General features: G+C 43.4%; 10 protein-coding genes across 11 annotated transcripts; 7 read left to right on the top strand and 3 right to left on the bottom strand.

Moving 5' to 3' along the window:
* Positions 1-22: 22 nt before the first annotated feature.
* Positions 23-4,181, bottom strand: LOC135351553 (tyrosine-protein kinase SYK-like). The gene is made up of 10 exons (XM_064550594.1): positions 4,068-4,181; positions 3,796-3,977; positions 2,268-3,109; positions 2,045-2,154; positions 1,313-1,529; positions 1,196-1,263; positions 796-1,039; positions 637-750; positions 486-571; positions 23-299 (listed from the first exon to the last, which is right to left on the bottom strand). Exons 2-10 carry the CDS (start codon positions 3,950-3,952, stop codon positions 116-118), a joined length of 2,022 nt encoding a protein of 673 aa, XP_064406664.1. The 5' UTR covers positions 3,953-3,977; positions 4,068-4,181; the 3' UTR covers positions 23-115.
* A 252-nt stretch (positions 4,182-4,433) lies between these two features.
* On the top strand, positions 4,434-7,308 carry LOC135351529 (cholesterol 24-hydroxylase-like). The gene is made up of 14 exons (XM_064550538.1): positions 4,434-4,627; positions 4,693-4,782; positions 4,900-5,058; positions 5,111-5,197; positions 5,255-5,393; positions 5,443-5,586; positions 5,987-6,137; positions 6,203-6,265; positions 6,328-6,400; positions 6,461-6,545; positions 6,671-6,784; positions 6,842-6,930; positions 6,992-7,061; positions 7,146-7,308. The coding sequence occupies exons 1-14, from the start codon at positions 4,488-4,490 to the stop codon at positions 7,281-7,283; spliced, it is 1,542 nt and encodes a 513-aa protein (XP_064406608.1). The 5' UTR covers positions 4,434-4,487; the 3' UTR covers positions 7,284-7,308.
* Positions 7,309-7,566: 258 nt separating this feature from the next.
* Positions 7,567-8,314, top strand: LOC135351434 (uncharacterized). The gene is made up of 4 exons (XM_064550420.1): positions 7,567-7,608; positions 7,663-7,771; positions 7,823-7,974; positions 8,027-8,314. The coding sequence occupies exons 1-4, from the start codon at positions 7,567-7,569 to the stop codon at positions 8,312-8,314; spliced, it is 591 nt and encodes a 196-aa protein (XP_064406490.1).
* An 85-nt stretch (positions 8,315-8,399) lies between these two features.
* On the top strand, positions 8,400-9,516 carry LOC135351433 (cholesterol 24-hydroxylase-like). Its single transcript, XM_064550419.1, has 6 exons — positions 8,400-8,415; positions 8,795-8,857; positions 8,920-8,992; positions 9,048-9,132; positions 9,253-9,366; positions 9,424-9,516. Exons 1-6 carry the CDS (start codon positions 8,400-8,402, stop codon positions 9,514-9,516), a joined length of 444 nt encoding a protein of 147 aa, XP_064406489.1.
* Positions 8,651-18,411, top strand: LOC135351528 (cholesterol 24-hydroxylase-like). The gene is made up of 8 exons (XM_064550537.1): positions 8,651-8,735; positions 17,299-17,361; positions 17,424-17,496; positions 17,549-17,633; positions 17,754-17,867; positions 17,923-18,011; positions 18,073-18,142; positions 18,230-18,411. The coding sequence occupies exons 3-8, from the start codon at positions 17,465-17,467 to the stop codon at positions 18,365-18,367; spliced, it is 528 nt and encodes a 175-aa protein (XP_064406607.1). The 5' UTR covers positions 8,651-8,735; positions 17,299-17,361; positions 17,424-17,464; the 3' UTR covers positions 18,368-18,411.
* On the top strand, positions 9,942-10,929 carry LOC135351527 (uncharacterized). The gene is made up of 4 exons (XM_064550536.1): positions 9,942-10,125; positions 10,179-10,287; positions 10,339-10,490; positions 10,543-10,929. Exons 1-4 carry the CDS (start codon positions 9,967-9,969, stop codon positions 10,789-10,791), a joined length of 669 nt encoding a protein of 222 aa, XP_064406606.1. The 5' UTR covers positions 9,942-9,966; the 3' UTR covers positions 10,792-10,929.
* Positions 11,077-27,204, bottom strand: LOC135351523 (hepatocyte growth factor receptor-like). 2 transcript variants are annotated; one of them, XM_064550530.1, is made up of 15 exons: positions 27,077-27,204; positions 26,415-26,990; positions 25,971-26,360; positions 25,500-25,609; positions 22,528-22,578; positions 22,077-22,115; positions 21,907-21,957; positions 21,735-21,841; positions 21,332-21,548; positions 21,130-21,197; positions 11,995-12,139; positions 11,823-11,915; positions 11,653-11,766; positions 11,520-11,605; positions 11,077-11,410 (listed from the first exon to the last, which is right to left on the bottom strand). In XM_064550530.1, exons 1-15 carry the CDS (start codon positions 27,147-27,149, stop codon positions 11,173-11,175), a joined length of 2,358 nt encoding a protein of 785 aa, XP_064406600.1. In that variant the 5' UTR covers positions 27,150-27,204; the 3' UTR covers positions 11,077-11,172. The 2 variants fall into 2 exon arrangements, with proteins under 2 accessions (XP_064406600.1, XP_064406601.1); XM_064550531.1 differs by lacking the exons at positions 11,077-11,410; positions 11,520-11,605; positions 11,653-11,766; positions 11,823-11,915; positions 11,995-12,139 and adding exons at positions 19,736-20,057; positions 20,311-20,396; positions 20,454-20,567; positions 20,629-20,721; positions 20,826-20,967.
* Positions 12,611-15,282, bottom strand: LOC135351525 (uncharacterized). The gene is made up of 5 exons (XM_064550533.1): positions 15,216-15,282; positions 14,952-15,129; positions 13,481-14,323; positions 13,250-13,359; positions 12,611-12,721 (listed from the first exon to the last, which is right to left on the bottom strand). Exons 2-3 carry the CDS (start codon positions 15,106-15,108, stop codon positions 13,734-13,736), a joined length of 747 nt encoding a protein of 248 aa, XP_064406603.1. The 5' UTR covers positions 15,109-15,129; positions 15,216-15,282; the 3' UTR covers positions 12,611-12,721; positions 13,250-13,359; positions 13,481-13,733.
* LOC135351524 (cholesterol 24-hydroxylase-like) lies at positions 15,445-16,881 on the top strand. The gene is made up of 6 exons (XM_064550532.1): positions 15,445-15,756; positions 15,821-15,898; positions 16,020-16,178; positions 16,235-16,321; positions 16,379-16,517; positions 16,569-16,881. Exons 1-6 carry the CDS (start codon positions 15,611-15,613, stop codon positions 16,740-16,742), a joined length of 783 nt encoding a protein of 260 aa, XP_064406602.1. The 5' UTR covers positions 15,445-15,610; the 3' UTR covers positions 16,743-16,881.
* Positions 18,511-19,544, top strand: LOC135351526 (uncharacterized). The gene is made up of 4 exons (XM_064550535.1): positions 18,511-18,757; positions 18,826-18,934; positions 18,987-19,138; positions 19,195-19,544. The coding sequence occupies exons 1-4, from the start codon at positions 18,587-18,589 to the stop codon at positions 19,456-19,458; spliced, it is 696 nt and encodes a 231-aa protein (XP_064406605.1). The 5' UTR covers positions 18,511-18,586; the 3' UTR covers positions 19,459-19,544.
* Positions 27,205-27,468: the final 264 nt, after the last annotated feature.

The following is a 27,468-nucleotide window of genomic DNA, read 5'->3' as shown; positions in this document are numbered from 1 at the left end:
CAATTTCAGTATTCACAAGAAGCCACTTCAAACATTATTGCATTGCAGAGCATGATCTAATAAGGTGCAGAATATACAAACAAACAAAAATAAAAATCAAACAAATCAGTAGTTCTCATTTATACACACGTTGCAATTCCTGATATAGTTGTTGGCCTATTGCCAGGTCAGCACCTAGTCTAGTGATGGAGAGGTGAGTGGCTTTGTCCTTGACAGACCACTTGAGTAAAGCTGTTGGTTCCTGCTCCAGTCTAGCAGCTATGTCCGTGAACCCAGGTCTCTGGCTCGGCTCAGGATGCCTGTGTGTGTGTGTGTGTGTGTGTGTGTGTGTGTGTGTGTGTGTGTGTGTGTGTGTGGGTGGTGTGTGTGTGTGCAGTTATTAGCGGAGTACAAAGTACATCTTTCAAGGGAATGTGCAAGTCAGCTCTTTTCTGGGTCGACCTTTTGAGCAGCAAATTACAATGCAATATCACACACTATCTCACCAGCAGCTGATCATGAGCTGGTACATTGCCCTAGGGCAGCCCGGTGGTGGAGGGAGTCGGTAGCCCTTCTGTATTTCTCTTGCAGTCTGTGGATAATATCATATTCAATGTGCATACTAACAGCTAGCCCAATCTAACTATCCAGACATACCTGCAGGTTGGTAATGTTTTCAAATGGTTTGTGTCCCAGACTCCATATCTCGTACATGACACAACCAAAGCTCCACACATCACTGGCCACTGAATACTTCTTGTAATGAAGGGCCTGTAGTAATCAGTATGGATGAATGCTCAATCAACGAGCCGTTACCTCTAGAGCAGTCCACTTGACTGGAATATCTCCCCCATGTGATACATAGTAGTCAGCCTCCAGCAAGTCTCGAGCCAGGCCAAAATCTGCCACCTTACACACTCCCTCTGACACCAGTATGTTCCTGGCTGCCAGGTCTCTGTGCACAAATGCCTTACTAGACAAGTACGCCATGCCTGAGGCTATCTGTCGGCAGTAGCTCAGTAGAGTCACAGGGAGCTCTGGGTCTTCCTTCCCTTGAGAACTGTACGTGTACACACACACCACAACATCAAAGCAATCCATCGCTATTGTACACTAACGATAATACATAACATAATAGCCATCGTCTTCTTTGTATTTGTTGCCTCCGCTTATTGCTAATTGTACACTCAGTTTAGTAATCTAATAATAGCCTCACCTAGTGCCGAGGGAAAGAAGGTTCTTCCTGAGATCACCCTCAGGCATCAGCTCCAAAATTATCATTTCCTAATAATTATTATACTCAATCAAATATCACCATGGCTACCCAACTCACTGGTTCCCCTACAGTCACCACTCCGTACAGCTTGACCACGTTGGGATGTCTGAACTGACCCATGATGGCCGCCTCCTGGAGGAACTTGACTCTTTGCTCCTCTTCCACATTTGTGTTGAGTACCTTGACAGCTATTGGCAGTGTGGTACCCTCAGGAGATAGCCACTTCCCCGTGTGCACTCGTCCAAACTGACCAGATCCAATCAAGCGCCCCACACTAATAATGAATGGTATTGATATGACTTTCCGAATGTAAACTTGTTTTTCCTATACGCATTGTACAAAATCACACAATCCTTTAAATTGGAACATTCAGAACTCTAGTAATAAACTCTACTAGAGCATCTTTAAACGGCCATAACTTTAGTTCCGATGGTCCAATAACGTTAATTTTAGGATTTTCTGAAAGCTTAGAGAGAGGCCTTTAAGATGGTGTGTTAAAATCAAATGTCTATTTTGGGCCTGTTTTTGACAAAATACCATGGGCTATATATAGCCTAAGGTTTTTTTCTGAAAATAGGAAATTATGGCCCGTTCCAAATTTGAGATTTGAGCATACCATCTGAACGGGCTCCTTTTAAGCTTTCAGAAAATCAGAAAATCATTGTATTTGGACAATCAGAACTCTAGTTACAGAGCCAACTCTAGTACGCTAAAAATGCAGGGGACCCATGTACATAGCGTTAAATGAAATCTGTTTCCTACATATTGTACAACCCTCCCCCTCTCCACCTGACGGACTCTCTCTTGTAGTGCTCCACCCTAATACTGTCCAGCTGTGCGTATAAGGAGCTACGATCTCTAGCAGGCTCCTGGAACAACCCCTCCTTATCACATCGAATCTGAGGGGGACAAATGCGTACAGAGCTATAATCATACACACGCACTAACAACTCTACAACAATTAAGAGTTCTAAGCAACTAGTAGACATAGCAACACTTCACTCCTTCATACCTGTCTCCTTGTGTTAGGTGTGGCGTATGCATACTCTGAGGAACTATCTCCACCAGTTGGCATCATGTCCGCAGTGTCGTAGTGAGCATCCCCTATCATGTCCGCAGTGTCATAGTGATTAGAGCCATCAGTCTGTACACTGTGGATAGTGGCAGCTTGCTCTCCACCTGTGGCCTGTACTAGCTCATAATGTGCTGGTAGTGTTTGAGGTCCACTGGCAAACTCGTAGTCAGCATAATATGATTTGGGTCTATTCTCAGCCGGTGTCAGGTTTGGCTTGAGCAGGGGGGGGGCTGTGAGTTGCAGTCCATCCGCATACTCGTAGTGGCTTTGTGGGGGGTCTGGTTGTCGGGATAACCTCTCGACGTTTGGATTGAGGAATGGCCTCGTTGCCAGTGGAGGTTGTGGCTGTACTACTCTAGTCTGCCCTGGAGTGGGTGGCAGCAGAGGTACCTTTGTGTTCGGTGTAAAGTTTCGAGGCAGGTCTTCTTGTCGTATGATTGCACTTATTGGCTTCCTCACGTTAGGGGGCGTGGCAGTTCGAATGGGGTGGGTGACACGCGCTTGAACAGCACTTTTGACTCCATTATTATCTCTAGAACGATGATCATCTGTCACGGCATTACTCACAAACTCATAGTGTGGCTCAGAATCAATTTCGACTTTCTTTTTATATTTTTTCACTGTCAGTACGTTTGTGTCCTCAATTTGCACTGCATCGTAATAGGGTGTGGTCAGATTGTCTGCCGTTGTGTGGCCGTTATCAAGGACGGACAGAGGGTGGGTGACGTTCAACTTTGACCTCAGCTGTGGATACTGCCTTGCCTGAGCTGGTGAGAGAGCTGGAGGGGAAGTCAAGTACATGACAACATGTAGCAGTGTGTTTTACATGCATAATTAAACAACCCACACAACATATTAAATCCCACAAGAACTCGAGCGCTTAATGCCGTTGAGTAGTAATAACACACAGAGACACGCACAGTCAGCTTTACTGCATGCTATAGCCTCGAGGCATAACAATGTAGCCATGGTACACACGCACACACAGGGAACAATACACCATCATCATTATTGTTATCTGATAGGGGCTCAAGGACAACACTGGACATGTACACAAGTTAGTGGAGTATGTGGAGTATTGTGTAGTCAATACACGGGGGGGGGGGGGCACTTCATGCAGTCAATACACGGGGGGGCAGCATGTAGCCTGATGTTATACAGAGAGGTATGGTTGTTTTCAATTTGAGGACTATTTGTGAGGAAAACAAACCCAATATAATGAGAATTTCAGTTATCACACACACGCACACGCACACGCACGCACACACACACGCACGCACGCACACACGCACGCACACGCACGCACACGCACACGCACACGCACGCACACACACGCACACACACACACACACACACACACACACACACACACACACACTAAGCAGTCAGTATTATTAGCGATGATACAGTACATTTAATTAGTCCTTGTGAAATAAACAAGGTGACTATAGTAATGGGATATCACCTTGAGAGGAATCGTTGGAGCGTACAGAGGCTGCTCTATCCTTGCAGCGTTGTGACCACGCCTCTTTCTGCCAGAGACACAGCGGCAACAGGACCACCATTACCAGAGTGAGGACTAACAGGATGATGACAGACACCACCAGTGCCCCTACAGCCATCTCACCACTCAGCTAGCTAGCCAGGCTAAGGGTGGATGATGCAAGTATGTAAGTGATGGATATGTATTCAAAGCATGTTGAGAGCAAAATAGAGAGATAGAACATGAACACTCACCTTTGTTTATACTGGTTGAGAGTCCTACACCAAGCTACAATATAAATACGCTACAAGCTACCGGCCTCATGCAGCTAGTGACGCTAGTCTAGTTAACTTTCCAGAATTGGTAAAGATCACTAATGTAGAATCTTAATCTGAGGAGGGGGTGGGGCTGCTTGCTATCATGATGTCATGTGTTGCTTTGGAGTATGTCCACGGTACACTGCTCTCACCGACTTTTCTCTGTTGTAACGATAACTGAGCTCCTCCCCCTTTTTGTATAGCCTCTTTTTTAATTACCTGCCCTTGCATCAGTTTCCTGAATTCGAGTTCTGATGCAACTGACTTCCTCTATTGAGACAAAAAATCACCCACCACTGTCTGACACTACTTAGTCTACTAGAATACAGTCAAACCATTCACATCAAATTCAAGAAAATGGAATCAATGACCACAGTCATTGTATACTCAGCCAGTGGGCTCCTGTGCCTGGCAGTAGCTGCTTTCCTTGCCTTCACTGTCTACACGTACTACCACGGCAAGAAATACTCGCACATCCCGTCACCCAAGAAATCAAAGTATGTGGCACACCAACTAATAAATTATAATGAGGAATAATCTATTGTCATCTCATTTTCTGCAGCTTTTATTTGGGACACTTACCTGACGCTATTCGCATGAGAAAAGAATTGGGAAATGAAGAAGTACCGATGCAAGTGTTGTTAGCTAAATGGTAAGCCCATGTACTCAGTGAGCTTTGTTTAGTGAGTGTTTGAAAATTTGATTCTCTACTGTCACTGAGGGTACATAGACGACTCATAATGATGTTCTTACTTCTTACTGTGTGCAGGCAGGCTGATTGCAGTAGCTCCATCTACGTTGTACATTTTCTCACCCAAGCAATGGTTGTGGTAACCGACCCAGACGTCATTAAGGACATCGTAATGCAACCAAAGAATCCTAAATCATCGTACATGATGAACAAGTTTGGGTACTTGTTTGGAGAAAGGTGAGTATTCAATATCCATTGAGCCACTAAAGGTGACAACAAATGGATTCAGATTCATGGGCAGAGGCATATTTTCTATTCCTGATTACGATGTGTGGAAACCAAGGAGACGCATGTATGACTCAGCATTCAAGAAAAGGTACTTTAATTTACATACTGTAACATTATTGATATTGCTCTACTTTCCCTTACACAGCTATTTGGAAGGTATTCTTCCTGCATTCAATGGCTGTATTGATCTGTTCCTTGAGAAGCTAGCACCCTTCACTGATGGAGTGACTCCAGTCCCTATGAAAGAACACCTCTCTGAGGTTACACTTGACGTCATTAGCAAGGTACAAACAATCTGCTATCAGTGCAATCATAAAGTTTGTTGTTCTATAGGTTGCTTTTGGTACTGACTTTACCAAGAGTTGGAACATCCACATGTTGGGATTGACACCGAATAACCAAAATGGAAAGCTAACATTTCTGATAAATAGCAGTTTTCGTGGTTTGCAAAAGAGTCTCAACCAACCTATGTTTCAGGTACGTATAGCGTTAAATTTAAGAGTTCATAACTTTAGTTCCATTGGTCGTAACAGATAGAAAGATTAGATATCATATTACTAGAATATTTTGCTGGTGAAAAACTTGTGCATTAGCAAAATCAGCAGAAAATTTGACCTTTTATGATCTAACTATTGCGTTCTGGCGAGGATCATGTGTATTTACTAATAGGTTTTGCAGATTTTATTGTTGCGAATAAATTATTGATCAACCATCGTAAAATTCGCAAATGTTTCAGTAATACGGCAGAAATCTTTCAGTTAAAATCAAAAGTCTATTTTGGCCTATTTTAACAAATGGATCATCAGAGCCAACTCTAGTACTAAAAATGTAACCTGCGTTAAAATGTACACAACGATACTTTGAGTTAATGATGTAGATACTTCATCCTTTTGAGATGAGGATGTACAAACAAACTGCCCGAGCTCTCAGAATGATTGGCAGGGACTGTATCAAGAAGAGGATTGAAATGGTTGAGAGTGGAGCTGAAGTTCCAAACGATATCCTCACACACATCCTCCAAGTAGCTTGTGAGTTAACTAAACACCTATATTATTATAAGTACAGCCATTACTCTATACTTGCCCTTATGCAGCTACACAGAGCACTGTCGACATTGAAGAGTTGGTTGATGACTTTGTTACATACTACATTGCCGGTATGTTTGTACCATAGCCTTGAGAACTGTTACCCAAATCTCTCTATGCTATTAATTTTCAGGACAAGAAACTACAAGCAACTTGTTGTCATTTGCAGTAGTCATGGTACACACTCATCCAACTGTCCTTGAAAGGTACTGACAATCCCAGTATTAGAATGTACATGTTGATACTGTACTGTTGAACGCATACAGATTGCAGGCTGAGGTGAAGGAGGTCCTGGGTGAGGAGACCAATATCACCAAAGAACTTTTACAGAAACTAGAGTATACTGAGCAGGTATTGTGTCCATTCAACATACTTATATACAACTGACATGTAATAGTAATAATAAATAAAATAAAAAAGACAATTACTACAGTGTTCTAGGTAATATGTGTTTGTTCTAACATTCCCTTTATCAGGTTCTCTTGGAAACGTTGAGGATGCATCCACCTGTGCCTGGGATTGGCAAGGAGGTTGCCCCTGAGGGCCTGGATGTCGGCGGTTACCACGTCCCAGGAGGAACACCTCTCATGGTAAAGATCTCATGTCTGCTTGTATTTATACAGTGTACCTAATTCTATTCCTTGCAGCTGCCTTCATCTGTGCTCTGTCGAATGCCTGAGTATTTTGATGAGCCAGACACTTTCAATCCTGATCGTTTCAGCCCTGAAAACACTCAGTAAGTACCATAGAATGTATTGTCACAGTAACCTACACATGCATGGATGGTTCCACTACAGGCCCAGTTCTTTTGTCTTCTTTCCGTTTGGTCTCGGCCATCGCTCTTGTATTGGGAAGCACTTTGCACTGGTAAGATCTACACAGCTAGTACGTACACGATGTAGTTTACTCGTACATTGATGTATGTATATACTTTCTCTTATTTGCTTGCAGATGGAGGCCAAGATGATCCTTGCTCGTCTGATTCAGACCTACCAAGTCACGCTTCCCTCCGGCTATCAGCTTGTTCGTGTACAGAGGACAACCATGCAGCCACAGGACACTGTCAACTGCACTATTCAACTATGCTAGACAATACAGTTGTGTAGAATATGTAGATGCGTTGGCACATGGCATGTTTTAATAGACATTGTAACTATGAATAATTACAAGACATTTAATTGCTCAGCACAAAAATGGGTGGGGCTGAAACTGCAGGCTCCTTGCACCTAGATCTAGCTGAAGATAGTAAAGAACAATGATGAGTACAAGACTCTCTGTTGTGATCATTCTTTTCATCCTAAGTGTTGTTGCATGGGCTTGTGTGACCCAGGGAACAACCTCAGAGTGCTTTGTTAATAATGTTGACACATTCATGAATGGGCAGAGCTGTTCACCTTACGACATCTTTGACTCAGTGAGTATCAGTTGCATGCTGCTATGTGTATCAACTCAATCATTATTCCATCAGGGTCATTCAATCACTAATGCCACTCTATCAGCCTTTTGTCCCAGCCAGTGTGCAATAGCTGTGAACATTTTCTTTGAAGCTGCTTGCAACTTGAGCTACAGTGAGATTGGTAAGTGAAGCACTGCATGAGCATGCTTATGTAGATATACATTCCCTCTAGTCTGCTCAAGAAATGAGAACAACACTCGCTACTGTGTCGACTTTCAATACATTGATGATCGACTCTCGGGAGATATCCTTGGGCCAATGCGAGCTGCATGTCTCGACACCAACTGTAGCCAATCAGATGCTTGCAATGCTTCTGTGCAAGCAGTGAGTGTGTGTATATTAATGGTGTACTGATTATATATTTATTATTTTGCAGCTACATTGTTGTTTAAATCAGGCAAATCGATATTTGACTGAGATTGATGGACGACCTGCTCTACTCTCCGGTGACTGCACTGTAGTGAGCTCTGTGTGCAACGTACCGGACATAACACCACTAACTACTGAACCACCATCACCAACTAATATCACCAGTACTAGTATTACGTCTGGAGCTGGGGATGTAACTGCTGTGGTGCATTGGACAGTTGTCATGGCATTGCTTGTATATATCTGTATGGACTTATTAATTAACCAACTACAGTGCAAGCAACCTAGAGAGTAGACATTTGTGAATTTTGGTACATATAAATGTGAATATCTTGATTAAAACATTTCAAGAAATTTTGATGATACCAAATTGTAGGTGAATGCTTGAGCTTCAACGTATCCATGGCAACCTAAGGTGGTGGGTATGTGGTTGCTTTTACAACAGCAACAAATTGTTATAGTGAGCAAATGGATCATCAGAGCCAACTCTAGTACGCTAAAAATGCAAGGGACCTAACTTGCGTTAAATGTACACAACGATACTTTGAGTTAATTATGTAGATACTGCATCCTTTTGAGATGTGGATATACAAACAAACTGCCCGAGCTCTCAGAATGATTGGCATGCAGAGATTGTATCAAAAAGAGAATTGAAATAGTTGAGAGTGGAGCTGAAGTTCCAAACGATATCCTCACACACATCCTCCAAGTAGCTTGTGAGTTAAAGAACCCAGTATTATAGTACAACCATTACTCTATACTTGCCCTTATGCAGCTACACAGAGCACTGTTGATATTGAAGAGTTGGTTGATGACTTTGTTACATACTACATTGCCGGTATGTTTGTGCCATAGCCTTGAGAACTGTTACCCAAATCTCTCTATGCTATTAATTTTCAGGACAAGAAACTACAAGCAACTTGTTGTCATTTGCAGTAGCCATGGTACACACTCATCCAACTGTCCTTGAAAGGTACTGACAATCCCAGTATTAGAATGTACATGTCTGTACTGTTGAACGCATACAGATTGCAGGCTGAGGTGAAGGAGGTCCTGGGTGAGGAGACCAATATCACCAAAGAACTTCTACAGAAACTAGAGTATACTGAGCAGGTATTGTGTCCATTCAACATACTTATAAGTGTGTACATGCACAACTGACATGTATAAAAAAAAGACAATTACCACAGTGCTCTAGGTAATAGGTGTTTGTTCTAACATTCCCTTTATCAGGTTCTCTTGGAAACGTTGAGAATGCATCCACCTGTGCCTGGGATTGGCAAGGAGGTTGCCCCTGAGGGCCTGGATGTCGGTGGTTACCACGTCCCAGGAGGAACATCTCTCATGGTAAAGATCTCATGTCTGCTTGTATTTATACAGTGTACCTAATTTTATTCCTTGCAGCTGCCTTTATCTGTGCTCTGTCGAATGCCCGAGTATTTTGATGAGCCAGACACTTTCAATCCTGATCGTTTCAGCCCTGAAAACACTCAGTAAGTACCATAGAATGTATTGTCACAGTAACCTACACATGCATGGATGGTTCCACTACAGGCCCAGTTCTTTTGTCTCCTTTCCGTTTGGTCTTGGCCATCGCTCTTGTATTGGGAAGCACTTTGCACTGGTAAGATCTACACAGCTAGTACGTACACGATGTGTATATTAGTTTACTCGTACATTGATGTATGTATATACTTTCTCTTATTTGCTTGCAGATGGAGGCCAAGATGATCCTTGCTCGTCTGATTCAGACCTACCAAGTCACGCTTCCCTCCGACTATCAGCTCGTGTTCGTGTACAGAGGACAACCATGCAACCACAGGACACTGTCAACCAGTTGTGTAGAATATGTAGATGCGTTGGCGCATGGCATGTTTTAACACAAAAATGGGTGGGGCTGAAACTACTGCAGGCTCCTTGCACCTAGCTAAAGTATAGTACAGAACAATGATGAGTACAAGACTCTCTGTTGTGATCATTCTTTTCAACCTAAGTGTTGTTGCATGGGCTGGTGTGACCCAGGGAACAACCTCAGAGTGCTTTGTTAATAATGTTGACAGATTCATGAATGGGCAGAGCTGTTCACCATACAACATCTTTGACTCAGTGAGTATCAGTTGCATGCTGCAAATATGTATGTCAACTCAACATGCATGTAGGGTCATTCAATCACAAATGCCACTCTGTCAGCCTTTTGTCCCAGCCAGTGTGCAATAGCTGTGAACATTTTCTTTGAAATTGCTTGCAACTTGAGCTACAGTGAGATTGGTAAGTGAAGCACTGCATGAGCATGCCTATGTAGATATACATTCCCTCTAGTCTGCTCAAGAAATGAAGACGATACTCACTACTGTGTCGACTTTCAATACACTGATGATCGACTCTCGGGAGATATCCTTGGGCCAATGGGTGCTGCATGTCAAGATACCAACTGTAGCCAATCAGATGCTTGCAATGCTTCTGTACAAGCAGTGAGTGTGTGTATATTAATGGTGTACTGATTATATATTTATTATTTTGCAGCTACCTTGTTGTTTAAATCAGGCAAATCGATATTTAACTGAGATTGATGGACGACCTGCTCTACTCTCCGGTGACTGCACTGTAGTGAGCTCTGTGTGCAACGTACCGGACATAACACTACTAACTACTGAACCACCATCACCAACTAATATCACCAGTACTAGTATTACGTCTGGAGCTGGGGATGTAACTGCTGTGGTGCATTGGACAGTTGTTATGACATTGCTTGTATCTGTATGGACTTATTAATTAACCAACTAGACTAGAACCAACCACACTTTACTTATTTTCACTTGTTTTTTAACCAACTAGACTAGTTGCCAACCACATCACTTGTTTTTTTTAACTTTAATATAGACACAAAGCCATTACACTCATTCTATACGATGCAGGTGGTCTATAATGAATCTATTTAACACATTACGTTCAAAAGATAAACATTCATACACTATACCACGTCAGCGTATGATCTAACGTATTTGGTGCTAGAGGTATTCATATGATTATTAGCTATGTATATAAGTAGTTGCCAAGTTTCAAAACAACAGGATATATGAACATCAAAAAAATAGCGAGTGTTATTGATTCTATTCATTTATATGAGTAGAGGTATAAAAATTTGCTGGCTAACTATTTAATAATACTCATAACAGGGGTTTCATACGTTCCTACACTATTCTTTGACACAACATAGCTCTCTTGTAAGTCCATGTACAGCTGCTCTGTGAAGTTGAGGGGAGCTCCAAGAGTACTAGCCTCAGGGTGTGTGTCCCTGTCCTCATCCCTCCAGTGCAGGAGCTTGGTGTCTGGTAGACTAAGCTCTTGCATCAGCTCAGTGAATGTGGGTCTCTCTCCCTTCACAGGGTGCCTAGTGTGTGGGCGTGTGTGTGGGGGGGGTAATATATATATAAGCTACCAAATCTTATGGTTTGAGCTTTGCCTCATTGACTGCAAAATGATAAACAAAAAACACTCACCAACATTCCATCATGAGCTTGTAAACTGTCCGGGGGGTCCCAGGGGGAGGGGCCAACCTGTATCCTTCATCAACCTCCTTGATTGTCTGTGGGGAATTGAAACAGTTAGAGAATACAAAATATTCTCGCTCACTTGATTGTTAGAGAAAGCTTCAAATGGTTTGTGCCCCAGACTCCATATCTTGTACATGACACAACCAAAGCTCCACACATCACTGGCTGTCGAGTACTTCTTGTAATGGAGCGCCTATAGCAACAACAACAACAGAATATGTCTATCGACGTGTGGTTAGTTGTTCTCACCTCAGGGGCAGTCCACCTCACAGGGATTTTTCCTCCGTGGGAGATGTAGTAAGTCTCGTCCATCAAATCACGTGACATGCCAAAATCTGCAACCTGAAACAATAATGTTCCCTTTTAACGCTATCGTACACACGCCCACCCCACCTTACACACACACATACACACACCCCACCTTGCACACTCCCTCCTCTGACACCAGTATGTTCCTGGCTGCCAGGTCTCTGTGCACAAACGCCTTACTAGACAAGTACGCCATGCCTGAGGCTATCTGTCGGCAGTAGCTCAGTAGAGTGTGGACATCAATACCACAGTTCTTCCTGCAGGGGGGTCAAACATTGCAGGAGGTCATACCTACTAACAGAGATAGCTTTACCTATTCTCCAGGCTAGCTTTAGGAAAATCAAATGATTCAAGTAGGCAATAAATTACTCAGCGTGTTCCATAAGAGCCACCGTTACTGTATAGAACATACCACTCCTTGCTCTTGATGAGCTGGTTCCTCAGGTCACCAGTCAGCAACAGCTCCAGCACTATCATCACCTGCATTGCAAGTACCGATTGATTGTGTGCATGTGTTAGTAGCTATATATATATGGTATCACTCTATTACAACCACTGCATGGTGGTACCTCCTATAGGCTATAGCTAGCAGGCTTCACTGTACTAAAACATGCTGCCATAGTTGTACATCTGATTATCAACACTCACTGGCTCTTCTTCAGTCACCACTACATGACTGTCCCATGATGGCCGCCTCCTGGAGGAACTTGACTCTTTGCTCCTCTTCCACATTTGTGTTGAGTACCTTGACAGCTATTGGCAGTGTGGTACCCTCAGGAGATAGCCACTCCCCCGTGTGCACTCGTCCAAACTGACCAGATCCAATCAAGCGCCCCACACTGCAAAAAAACTTAAGTATTGAATATGACTTTCAGAATGTAAAATTGTTGCTAAATACTTTTTCCTACGCATTGTACAAAATCACACAATCCTTTAAATTGGAACATCAGAACTCTAGTAATCATTATAGTACTCTGCTAGAGAATCTTTGAACGGCCATAACATTAGTTCCGTTGGTCCAATAACGTTAATTTTAGGATTTATCTGAAAGCTTAGAGAGAGGCCTTTAAGATGGTGTGTTAAAATCAAATGTCTATTTTGGGCCTGTTTTTGACAAAATACCATGGGCTATATATAGCCCACGGTTTTTTTCTGGAAATTATGGCCCGTTCCAAATTTAAAATTTGAGCATACCATCTGAACAGGCTCCTTCTAAGCTTTCAGAAAAGCAGAAAATCATTGAATTTGGACAATCAGAACTCTAGTTACAGAGCCAACTCTAGTATGCTAAAAATGCAGGGGGCCCATGTATATAGCGTTAAATGAAATCTGTTTCCTACATATTGTACAACCCTCCCCCTCTTCACCTGACGGACTCTCTCTTGTAGTGCTCCACCCTAATACTGTCCAGCTGTGCGTACAAGGAGCTACAATCTCTAGCAGGCTCCTGGAACAACCCCTCCTTATCACATTGAATCTGAGGGGGGACAAATGCGTACTTTGTGCAGAGCTATAATCATACACACGCACTAACAACTTTACAACAATTAAGAGTTCTAAGCAACTAGTAGACATAGCAACACTTCACTCCTTCATACCTGTCTCCTTGTGTTAGGTGTGGCGTATGCATACTCTGAGGAACTATCTCCACCAGTTGGCATCATGTCCGCAGTGTCGTAGTGAGTATCCCCTATCATGTCCGCAGTTTCATAGTAATTAGAGTCATCAGTCTGTACACTGTGGATAGTGGCAGCTTGCTCTCCACCTGTGGCCTGTACTAGCTCATAATGTGCTGGTAGTGCTTGAGGTCCACTGGCAAACTCATAGTCAGCATATGATTTGGGTCTATTCTCAGCCGGTGTCAGGTTTGGCTTGAACAGGGGGGGGGGCTGTGAGTTGCAGTCCATCTGCATACTCGTAGTGGCTTTGTAGGGGGTCTGGTTGTCGGGATGACCTCTCGACCTTTGGATTGAGGAATGGCCTCGTTGCCGGTGGAGGTTGTGGTAGCTGTACTACTCTAGTCTGCCCTGTAGTGGGTGGCAGCAGAGGTACCTTTGTGTTTGGTGTAAAGTTTCGAGGCAGGTCTTCTTGTCGTATGATTGCACTTATTGGCTTCCTCACTTTAGGGGGCGTGGCAGTTCGAATGGGGTGGGTGACACGCGCTTGAACAGCACTTTTGACTCCATTATTATCTCTAGAACGATGATCATCTGTCACGGCATTACTCACAAACTCGTAGTGTGGCTCAGAATCAATTTCGACTTTCTTTTTATATTTTTTCACTGTCAGTACGTTTGTGTCCTCAATTTGCACTGCATCGTAATAGGGTGTGGTCAGATTGTCTGCCGTTGTGTGGCCGTTATCAAGGACGGACAGAGGGTGGGTGACGTTCAACTTTGACCTCAGCTGTGGATACTGCCTTGCCTGAGCTGGTGAGAGAGCTGGAGGGGAAGTCAAGTACATGACAATATGTAGCAGTGTGTTTATCTAATTAAACATCCCACACAAAATATTAAATCCCACAAGAACTCGAGCGCTTAATGCCGTTGAGTAGTAATAAACACACAGAGACACGCACAGTCAGCTTTACTGCATGCTATACGCCTCGAGGCATAACAATGTAGCCATGGTACACACGCACACACAGGGAACAATACACCATCATCATTATTGTTATCTGATAGGGGCTCAAGGACAACACTGGACATGTACACAAGTCAGTAATTATGTGGAGTATTGTGATGCAGTCAATACACGGGGGGCAGCATGTAGCCTGATGTTATACAGAGAGGTATGGTTGTTTTCAATTTGAGGACTATTTGTGAGGAAAACAAACCCAATATAATGAGAATTTCAGTCATCGCACACACACACGCACACACACACACACACACGCACACACACACACACACTCACACACTCACTCACTCACACACACACACGCACACACACACTCACTCACACACACACACACACGCACACTAAGCAGTCAGTATTATTAGCAACGATACAGTGCATGTAATTAGTCCTCGTGAAATAAACAAGGCGACTATAGTAATGGAATATCACCTTGAGAGGAGTCGTTGGAGCGTACAGAGGCTGCTCTATCCTTGCAGCGTTGTGACCACGCCTCTTTCTGCCAGAGACACAGCGGCAACAGGACAACCATTACCAGAGTGAGGACTAACAGGATGATGACAGACACCACCAGTGCCCCTACAGCCATCTCACCACTCAGCTAGCCAGGCTAAGTGGATGATGCAAGTATTTAAGTGATGGATATGTATTCAAAGCATGTTGAGAGCAAAATAGAGAGATAGAACATGATCTCACCTTTGTTTATACTGGTTGAGAGATCAATATAAATACGCTACAAGCTACCGGCCTCATGCTAGTCTAGTTAACTTTCCAGAATTGGTAAAGATCACTAATGTAGAATGGGTGGGGCTGCTTGCTATTCATGATTGTGTCGTGTGTTGCTTTGGAGTATGTCTGCGGTACACTGCTGTCACCGACTTTTCTCTGTTGTAACGATAGTTGAGCTCCTCCCCCTTTTGTATAGCTGCTTTTTGGTGTTTAATTACCAGCCCTTGCATCAGTTTCCTGAGTTCGAGTTCTGATGCAACTGACTTCCTCTATTGAGACAATAACACCACCGCTGTCTGGCACTACTTAGTCTACTAGAATACAAAAGAAACAGTCAAATCATTCACATCAAATTCAAGAAAATGGAATCAATGACCACAGTCGTTATATACTCAGCCAGTGGGCTCCTGATCCTGTGCCTAGCAGTAGCTGCTTTCCTTGCCTTCACTGTCTACACATACTACCACGGCAAGAAATACTCGCACATCCCGTCACCCAAGAAATCAAAGTATGTGGCAGACCAACTAATAATAATAATGAGGAATAATCTATTGTCATCTCATTTTCTGCAGCTTTTATTTGGGACACTTACCGGACGCTATTCGCATGGGAAATGAAGAAGCACCGATGCAAGTGTTGTTAGCTAAATGGTAAGCCTCATGTACTAGTGAGTTCTGTTTTGATGGTGAGGGTTTGAAAATTTGATTCTCTACTGTCACTGAGGGTACATAGATGACTCATAATGATGTTCTTACTTCTTACCGTGTGCAGGCAGGCTGATTGCAGTAGCTCCATCTACGTTGTACATTTGCTCACCCAAGCAATGGTTGTGGTAACCGACCCAGACGTCATTAAGGACATCGTAATGCAACCAAAGAATCCTAAATCATCGTACATGATGAACAAGTTTAGGTACTTGTTTGGAGAAAGGTGAGTATTCAATATCCATTGAGCCACTAAAGCTAGGTGACAACAAATGGATTCAGATTCATGGGCAGAGGCATATTTTCTATTCCTGATTACGACGTGTGGAAACCAAGGAGACGCATGTATGACTCAGCATTCAAGAAAAGGTACTTTAATTTACATACTGTAACATTATTGATATTGCTCTATTTTCCCTTACACAGCTATTTGGAAGGTATTCTTCCTGCATTCAATAGCTGTATTGATCTGTTCCTTGAGAAGCTAGCACCCTTTACTGATGGAGTGACCCCAGTCCCTATGAAAGAACACCTCTCTGAGGTTACGCTGGACGTCATTAGCAAGGTGCAAACAATCTGCTATCAGTGCAATCATTTAAAGTTTGTTGTTCTATAGGTTGCTTTTGGTACTGACTTTACCAAGAGTTGGAACACCCACATGTTGGGATTGACACCGAATAACCAAAATGGAAAGCTGACATTTCTGATAAATAGCAGTTTACGTGGTTTGCAAAAGAGTCTCAACCAACATGTTTCAGGTACGTATAGCGTTAAATTTAAGAGTTCATAACTTTAGTTCCATTGGTCGTAACAGATAGAAAGATTAGATATCATATTACTAGAATATTTTGCTGGTGAAAAACTTGTGCATTAGCAAAATCAGCAGAAAATTTGACCTTTTACAATCTAACTATTGCGTTCTGGCAAGGATCATGAGATTTTATTGTTGCGAATTGATCAACCATTGCAAAATTCGCAAATGTTTCAGTAATACAGCAGAAACCTTTCAGTTAAAATTAAAAGTCTATTTTGGCCTATTTTAACAAATGGATCATCAGAGCCAGCTCTAGTACGCTAAAAATGTAACCTGCGTTAAAATGTACACAACGATACTTGAGTTAATTATGTAGATACTTCATCCTTTTGAGACGAGGGTGTACAAACAAACTGCTCGAGCTCTCAGAATGATTGGCAAGGACTGTATCAAGAAGAGGATTGAAATGATCGAGAGTGGAGCTGAAGTTCCAAACGATATCCTCACACACATCCTCAAGTAGCCTGTGAGTTAACTAAAACACCTATATTATTATAAGTACAGCCATTACTCTATACTTGCCCTTATGCAGCTACACAGAGCACTGTCGACATTGAAGAGTTGGTTGATGACTTTGTTACATACTACATTGCCGGTATGTTTGTACCATAGCCTTGAGAACTTTTACCCAAATCTCTCTATGCTATTAATTTTCAGGACAAGAAACTACAAGCAACTTGTTGTCATTTGCAGTAGTCATGGTACACACTCATCCAACTGTCCTTGAAAGGTACTGACAATCCCAGTATTAGAATGTACATGTTGATACTGTACTCATACAGGTTGCAGGCTGAGGTGAAGGAGGTTCTGGGTGAGGAGACCAATATCACCAAAGAACTTCTACAGAAACTAGAGTATACTGAGCAGGTATATTGTGTGTTCAACATACTTATAAGTGTGTACATGCACAACTGACATGTATAAAAAAAAGACAATTACCACAGTGCTCTAGGTAATAGGTGTTTGTTCTAACATTCCCTTTATCAGGTTCTCTTGGAAACGTTGAGAATGCATCCACCTGTGCCTGGGATTGCCAAGGAGGTTGCCCCTGAGGGCCTGGATGTCGGTGGTTACCACGTCCCAGGAGGAACATCTCTCATAGTAACGATCTCATGTCTACTTGTATATACAGTGTACCTAATTCTATTCCTTGCAGCTGCCTTCATCTGTGCTCTGTCGAATGCCTGAGTATTTTGATGAGCCAGACACTTTCAATCCTGATCGTTTCAGCCCTCAAAACACTCAGTAAGTACCATAGAATGTATTGTCACAGTAACCTACACATGCATGGATGGTTCCACTACAGGCCCAGTTCTTTTGTCTTCTTTCCGTTTGGTCTCGGCCATCGCTCTTGTATTGGGAAGCACTTTGCACTGGTAAGATCTACACAGCTATATTATACATTAATATATTAGTGCATTATTTTCACTCGTACATTGATGTATGTATTTACTTTCTTGCAGATGGAGGCCAAGATGATCCTTGCTCGTCTGATTCAGACCTACCAAGTCACGCTTCCCTCCGGCTATCAGCTTGTTCGTGTACAGAGGACAACCATGCAGCCACAGGACACTGTCAACTGCACTATTCAACTATGCTAGATAATGTTTAGTTAGGACTGTGTCAACTGTTCTAGTATATATAGTCGGAAAACATTGCTTTGTGTGTGCAGCTGTGTATAATAATGTATACATGCATGTACATGCATGGTTGATATTCATGCACTCCTGATAATAAGATATACATAGACAGCATCCCCCATGTTTTTCAGAGCTCATGCAGTTGCACTAGTCTATAGCTAACAGTATAGTAAAGAAACAATGATGAGCATTACTAGTACAAGACTCTCTGTTGTGATCTGTCTGATCTTCTTCATCCTTGTTATTGCTGGGATTACTGTGACCCAGGGAACAACATCAGACTGCTTTGTTAATAATGTGGGCACATTCATGGATGGGCAGGACTGTTCACCTTACGACATCTTTGACTCAGTGAGTAATATCAATTGTGTGCAGCTATGCATGTCAACTCCATCATTATTCCATGCATGCATATACAGGGTCAATCAATCACGAATGCCACTCTGTCAGACTTTTGTCCCAGCCAGTGTGCAATAGCTGTGAACATTTTCTTTGAAGCTGCTTGCAACTTGAGCTACAGTGAGATTGGTAAGTGAAGCACTGCACTGACCATGCCTGTGTAGATATACATTCCCTCTAGTCTGCTCAAGAAATGAGGACAACACTCGCTACTGTGTCGACTTTCAGTACATTGATGAGCAACTCACGACAGAAATTCTTCAACCAATGCGAGCTGCATGTCTCGACTCCAACTGTAGCCAATCAGATGCTTGCAATGCTTCTGTGCAAGCGGTGAGTGTGTACATGTATACCAATACATAATTAATGGTGCACTGTTCATTATACAGCTACCTTGTTGCATAAATGAAGCAAATCGATTTTTGACTGAGATTGATGGACGACCTGCTCTACTCTCCAGTGACTGCACGGTAGTGAGCTCTGTGTGCAACATACCGGACTACGCGGATTTAATAACTACGTACACCGAACCAGCACTAGTAACTCAAATGAATATCGTAGGACCTACTAACTCTGCAGATGTTACTGCTGTAGTACATTTGACGGTTGTCCTGGCATTACTTGTATATAGCTGTGCTACAGTATGGAGTTAACCAACTACTAGATACCAACCACAGTTCACTTGTTTTTTGACATACAAAGCCATGCAAAGCCGTGCATTAATATTTTGCATCGAGTATATTCATTATTATGACTCAGGGGAACTACATTCGATGCGGTGGTCTATATGAATCTATTTAGCATCTCATGATCGGCAGTGCTAAACAGATTTACCGCATCAGCATGACTTTACACTTGGTGCTGGAGATTAATTATTCATATAGATCTATGTAGTTGCCAAGTTACATTTTATTTAAAGTTTCAAAACAACATGTAAGATATGATTCATCTTTAACAAAAAAATAGCGAATGTGTCTATTCATATGAGTAGAGGTAAAAAAATTGACTGGCTAACTATTTAATAATGCTCATAACAGGAGTTTCATACGTTCCTACACTATTCTTTGACACAACATAGCTCTCTTGTAAGTCCATGTACAGCTGCTCTGTGAAGTTGAGGGGTGCTCCAAGAGTACTAGCCTCAGGGTGTGTGTCCCTGTCCTCGTCCCTCCAGTGCAGGAGCTTGGTGTCTGGTAGACTAAGCTCCTGCATCAGTTCAGTGAATGTGGGTCTCTCTCCCTTCACAGGGTGCCTAGTGTGTGTGTGTGTGTGTGTGTGTGTGTGTGTGTGTGTGTGTGTGTGTGTGTGTGTGTGTGTGTGTGTGTGTGTGTGTGTGTGTGTGTGTGTGTGTGTGTGTGTGTGTGTGTGTGTGCGTGTGTGCGTGCGTGCGTGCGTGCGTGCGTGTGTGTGGGGGGGAGGTAATATTAAAGCACCAAATAATTATTATGGTTTGAGCTTTGCCTCATTGACTGCAAAAATGATAACATGTTAACAAAAACACTCACCAACATTCCATCATGAGTTTGTAAACTGTCCGGGGGGTCCCAGGGGGAGGGGCCAATCTGTATCCTTCGTCAACCTCCTTGATTGTCTGTGAGGAATTGAAACAGTTAGTGAATACAAAATGCGTGTGATGAAAAGCACTCACTTGATTGTTAGAGAAAGCTTCAAATGGTTTGTGCCCCAGACTCCATATCTCGTACATGACACAACCAAAGCTCCACACATCACTGGCTGTCGAGTACTTCTTGTAATGGAGCGCCTGTAGAAACAACAACAGAACATGACATTAGTCCATCGACGTGTGGTTAGTTTGTTGTTACCTCAGGGGCAGTCCACCTCACAGGGATTTTCCCTCCGTGGGAGATGTAGTAAGTCTCGTCCATCAAATCACGTGACATGCCAAAATCTGCAACCTGAAACGATAAATAATAAGTAATGTTTTCATTTAACGTTATCCCCCACACACCCCACATTGCGCACACACACACACACACACACACACACACACACACCCCACCTTGCACACTCCCTCCTCTGACACCAGTATGTTCCTGGCTGCCAGGTCTCTGTGCACAAATGCTTTACTAGACAAGTACGCCATGCCTGAGGCTATCTGTCGGCAGTAGCTCAGTAAAGTGTGGACATCAATACCACACTTCCTGCAGGGGGGGTCAAAATTGCACAGGAGGTCATACCTACTAGGAACAGAGATAGTTTTACCTATTCTCCAGGCTAGCTTTAGGTATATAAATGATTAAAGTATGCAATGTACAAATTACTCAGCGTGTTCCATAAGAGCCACTGTTACTGTTAGAACGTACCCCTCCTTGCTCTTAATGAGCTGGTTCCTCAGGTCACCAGTCAACAACAGCTCCAGTACTATCATCACCTACATTTCATCGAATGAAAGATTGTGGCATCACTCTATTACAACCACTGCATGGTGGTACCTCCTATAGGCTAGCAGGCTTCACTGTACTAAAACATGCTGCCATAGTTGTACACCTGATTATCAACACTCACCGGCTCTTCTTCAGTCACCACTCCGTACAGCTTGACCACGTTGGGATGCCTGAACTGACCCATGATGGCCGCCTCCTGGAGGAACTTGACTTTGTCTGCCTCATCCACTCCTTTGTTGAGTGTCTTCACAGCTACCAGCTGAGAGGTCTTATCTCCAGTGAGCATCTCCGCCTTGTGTACTGTGCCAAACTGCCCGGCACCAAGCTTCTCCTTAAGCCTGATCAGAATGGAGGGTTTATGTATGGGCTATCAATGCAGTGCCAAGTGTATGACTTGCTTGTGGTCAAGTGTAAATTACTTACATTACCTTGCTACATGCTTCAAAGAATAACATTATTGTAGATCTACATACAAACGCACACACATATATATACACACACACCACCTCACACAGTTGACTCACTTGATGGCTGAGTGTGAGAGTGCTTTAATCTTGATCACAGTGAACTGAGCATAGAGTGAGTTCTCATCGCAGGCTGGTACCATGTAGATAGCGTCAGTGATAGAACCCTATGTGGGGGGGGGTGCAGGGGGATTAGAGGCTTCCACTGCGCTAAGCACATACAGATACGTACTCTGCTCTTGTGGCTGCTACCAGGAACAGTTCTCCGTGAGTCTCTTGCTGGCTGCATATGAGGGAGGGCATTAGACACGGACAATAATGACTAGGAATGCCTCGCTGTGCAAACACTTGATACAAGGAAATGCACATGTATGGTATTTTTAACAGTATACACACACTCACAGGGACTGCAGGACCAGTAGTGGCGTAGGAATATTTAACCTGAAACAAAAACAAACTGCTGTTATTCGTTTCGTGCAATGCCAGTGATTTGTACTGTGACAACTGCTTTGCAACAAACACAGAGATATCATGCATTCAATGAGATCATGCATCCAATGAGAGGTACAATTAGTCGTGTATAATTGTACAATAACAGCAATTGAGTTGGCATGTAACATGAAGGAATGATATCAACCCAGCACAACTGAAGCTTGACCAGATGGCATTGAGGGGAGTACAAGAATAATAAACTAACTGACATCAGTGGGAAAATATGCAAGCAGCATTGTATTGGAGTTAGTCGGTAAGGTTAAGTAATCCTCAGGACAAAGTAGCTAACTTTAAGTATACAAACATCCTTTGGATCATTTCATATCTCAGGGCATGTCATATATCGATGGAGTTCTCTCACCTCTGCCTTCCTCAGCTCTGACAGCTCATCAGCTGTAGCATACTCGTGGCCCTGTATGCACAGAGACACAGAGGGTGCCGGGGAGTAATGGAGCATTGTAGATATGCACAGAGACACAGAGGGACCGGGGAGTAATGGAGTATTGTAGATATGTACAGAGACACAGAGGGTGCCGGGGAGTAATGGAGTATTGTAGATATGTACAGAGACACAGAGGGTGCCGGGGAGTAATGGAGTATTGTAGATATGCACAGAGACACAGAGGGACCGGGGAGTAATGGAGTATTGTAGATATATACAGAGACACAGAGGGTGCCGGGGAGTAATGGAGTATTGTAGATATGCACAGAGACACAGAGGGACCGGGGAGTAATGGAGTATTGTAGATATGTACAGAGACACAGAGGGACCGGGGAGTAATGGAGTATTGTAGATATGCACAGAGACACAGAGGGTGCCGGGGAGTAATGGAGTATTGTAGATATGTACAGAGACACAGAGGGACCGGGGAGTAATGGAGTATTGTAGATATGTACAGAGACACAGAGGGTGCCGGGGAGTAATGGAGTATTGTAGATATGCACAGAGACACAGAGGGTGCCGGGGAGTAATGGAGTATTGTAGATATGCACAGAGACACAGAGGGACCGGGGAGTAATGGAGTATTGTAGATATGTACAGAGACACAGAGGGACCGGGGAGTAATGGAGTATTGTAGATATGTACAGAGACACAGAGGGACCGGGGAGTAATGGAGTATTGTAGATATGCACAGAGACACAGAGGGACCGGGGAGTAATGGAGTATTGTAGATATATACAGAGACACAGAGGGTGCCGGGGAGTAATGGAGTATTGTAGATATGTACAGAGACACAGAGGGACCGGGGAGTAATGGAGTATTGTAGATATATACAGAGACACAGAGGGTGCCGGGGAGTAATGGAGTATTGTAGATATGTACAGAGACACAGAGGGACCGGGGAGTAATGGAGTATTGTAGATATATACAGAGACACAGAGGGTGCCGGGGAGTAATGGAGTATTGTAGATATGCACAGAGACACAGAGGGTGCCGGGGAGTAATGGAGTATTGTAGATATGCACAGAGACACAGAGGGACCGGGGAGTAATGGAGTATTGTAGATATGCACAGAGACACAGAGGGACCGGGGAGTAATGGAGTATTGTAGATATGTACAGAGACACAGAGGGTGCCGGGGAGTAATGGAGTATTGTAGATATGCACAGAGACACAGAGGGACCGGGGAGTAATGGAGTATTGTAGATATGCACAGAGACACAGAGGGACCGGGGAGTAATGGAGTATTGTAGATATGCACAGAGACACAGAGGGTGCCGGGGAGTAATGGAGTATTGTAGATATGTACAGAGACACAGAGGGACCGGGGAGTAATGGAGTATTGTAGATATGTACAGAGACACAGAGGGACCGGGGAGTAATGGAGTATTGTAGATATGTACAGAGACACAGAGGGTGCCGGGGAGTAATGGAGTATTGTAGATATGCACAGAGACACAGAGGGTGCCGGGGAGTAATGGAGTATTGTAGATATGTACAGAGACACAGAGGGACCGGGGAGTAATGGAGTATTGTAGATATGTACAGAGACACAGAGGGACCGGGGAGTAATGGAGTATTGTAGATATGTACAGAGACACAGAGGGTGCCGGGGAGTAATGGAGTATTGTAGATATGCACAGAGACACAGAGGGACCGGGGAGTAATGGAGTATTGTAGATATGTACAGAGACACAGAGGGTGCCGGGGAGTAATGGAGTATTGTAGATATGTACAGAGACACAGAGGGTGCCGGGGAGTAATGGAGTATTGTAGATATGCACAGAGACACAGAGGGACCGGGGAGTAATGGAGTATTGTAGATATGTACAGAGACACAGAGGGTGCCGGGGAGTAATGGAGTATTGTAGATATGTACAGAGACACAGAGGGACCGGGGAGTAATGGAGTATTGTAGATATGTACAGAGACACAGAGGGTGCCGGGGAGTAATGGAGTATTGTAGATATGCACAGAGACACAGAGGGTGCCGGGGAGTAATGGAGTATTGTAGATATGTACAGAGACACAGAGGGACCGGGGAGTAATGGAGTATTGTAGATATGTACAGAGACACAGAGGGACCGGGGAGTAATGGAGTATTGTAGATATGTACAGAGACACAGAGGGTGCCGGGGAGTAATGGAGTATTGTAGATATGCACAGAGACACAGAGGGACCGGGGAGTAATGGAGTATTGTAGATATGTACAGAGACACAGAGGGTGCCGGGGAGTAATGGAGTATTGTAGATATGTACAGAGACACAGAGGGTGCCGGGGAGTAATGGAGTATTGTAGATATGCACAGAGACACAGAGGGACCGGGGAGTAATGGAGTATTGTAGATATGTACAGAGACACAGAGGGTGCCGGGGAGTAATGGAGTATTGTAGATATGTACAGAGACACAGAGGGACCGGGGAGTAATGGAGTATTGTAGATATGTACAGAGACACAGAGGGTGCCGGGGAGTAATGGAGTATTGTAGATATGTACAGAGACACAGAGGGTGCCGGGGAGTAATGGAGTATTGTAGATATGCACAGAGACACAGAGGGACCGGGGAGTAATGGAGCATTGTAGATATGCATGCACAGAGACACAGAGGGGGCCGGGGAGTAATGGAGTATTGATGGATCATTGTAGATATGTACAGAGACACAGAGGGTGCCCGGGAGTAGAGTATTGTAGATATGTATGCACAGAGACACACAGAGGGGCCGGGGAGTAATGGAGTATTGATGGATCATTGTAGATATGTAATCAGTTGCACACAGTTTATTGTTATGAAACTGTTAGGAAATTGACAATGACTAACTTTCACTATATCAGACACAACTCAACTAGGCAGGTGCCCCACTTTTATGAACTGCAAGCTTAGATGTGTTACCTTGGTTTCATTAGGAGGAGTATCAACTCGAGCATAGTCATAGTTGCTATTAGATATGCTTTTCCTTGGTTGCCTTAGAGAATCTAGTTCCATACCCACCTCTAGGTCTCCTGTGTGCATGCGTGTGTGTGCATGCATAAGCGTCAGTGTGTAGGGTGAATGGTGATGAGGGTTTATTTCTCCATTAGCCAATAATTTACTGCATGACTGGTCAATTCAAACAGTCCCCCACACGCACTCATTAGTTACAGCTGCTATTATCCAACGCCCTAATATGGTGCTCATTGAATGGCCCATTACCTTCACTGAGGAGGAATGACAGATATTGGCAGTTGAAGCTCTACTGTACATTGAGGCATTCAATGTAACAGAAGATTGTTTATGAAATTAGTATTCTATTTCCAGTAGCCATACAATGAAACTTCAAGTTGCTTGAACTTTCATCTTATCATCTAGTACACACAAACTCACCAGCCCCAGCACCATAGATGGCATTACTGATTCCCTCGATCTTGTTGCTGTCCACGGGCTGTCGTTCAGAAACAACCTCAGGGTTCCATTTATCAGTGGATCTCCTCCTCGTACGAATGCATATGACCAACACAAACACACCCACCATCAGTAGCACTGCAGACACCAGTACACCAACCACTGTGCCCACAGCACCTGATGGAGAGCTGTCATCACCATCACCTACCTGAGGAGAGGAGGTCATTGCTGTGTTACTGAGGGTGGCCTCTGCAGTTGATGGGTCAGCAGTGGTGACATCATTGTCTGGAGAGGTGGTTGTTTGAGGGGTCCTAGCAGTAGACGGGTCTGTGGTAATTTCCGAGTCAGAGAGAGCAGTTGTAGTGCTTGTTTCTATATAATTATGTGGAAATCATGTTTGCGGCAGAAAAAAGGCACCTCACTTACCAACTATGAATTGAACAATTCTCAGAGTGTTACTAGAAATAGTAGGAGGAGAGATGGTTATCATTGAGTCCATAAGCTCAGCTGCACTTCGAAGGTAAGAAGATACATTATAGTCTGCACTAGAGTGGAATCCCAGAATAGAAGATTCAACTGCTCTAATTCCATACGTAAAGACACCAGTCTCCAGCAGTTGAAACTGAGTATCTGCATTAAAGGTTGAGGATGCACAGCATACAGATCCTGAGCACATGGATCCATTGTTGATTATTGGAATGACTTGGCTCACGTTGTACTGTATGCTGCCAGTAGAATCAACTGGCTCAACAAAAATCAGTAAAGTAAAACTAACTGATTGTCCTTTATAGCAATACTGAACTCCAGTAACAGTTCCACTACACCTCTGTACTTCTTGTGGTACAGGGTAAATGAAGAGCTGTCCTACAGGTGTTGGTATTGTTCTTTCATTACTGATAAGAGGATCAGACACATTCGTTGGTATGTCAGGAAAGAAGGTGACATTATTGACAGGGGTAGAGCAGCTCCACTCAAAGGTAGACTCACAGCATGTGATTGCAACTGCAGAGAAAATAATGTGTAGCCACAGATCTACCAGCGACACATTACTATTAGATAAGACATAAAAATACAAACTAGATATCTACCTGTCAAGACAACAAGACAAAACCAGTAAAATGTATAAGTCCTTCTAAACTTGAGCACTGCATTTGTCCACATCTTCTGTAAGGTGGCCTCTAGTATCTCTATTGCAGCTAGCTATCTTTTGCTATTGCTGTGCTGATACTGCAACACCCAACACATACTTCCTTCACCACAACTTCCTCAGCCCACACAGAACTTTGTATGACTTCACTGACCGCATCAGCTTGTTGCAGCCAGCCCCACCCACTTTATTTTGCAGCTCAGAGTGGTCACTATAGTTATTTTGCAGGTTAGATCTAGATACTCCTGAGCCTAACAAACAAACTTTATAGACAAAGTTAAGATGTGATTTATCAAAACGATAGCTATAAAAAAACAGAATTAATTCAGCCAA

This window comes from Halichondria panicea, chromosome 17 (genome assembly GCF_963675165.1).
Source record: "Halichondria panicea chromosome 17, odHalPani1.1, whole genome shotgun sequence".
Lineage (NCBI taxonomy): Eukaryota > Metazoa > Porifera > Demospongiae > Suberitida > Halichondriidae > Halichondria > Halichondria panicea.
This window is presented reverse-complemented; position numbering and strand designations above follow the sequence as displayed.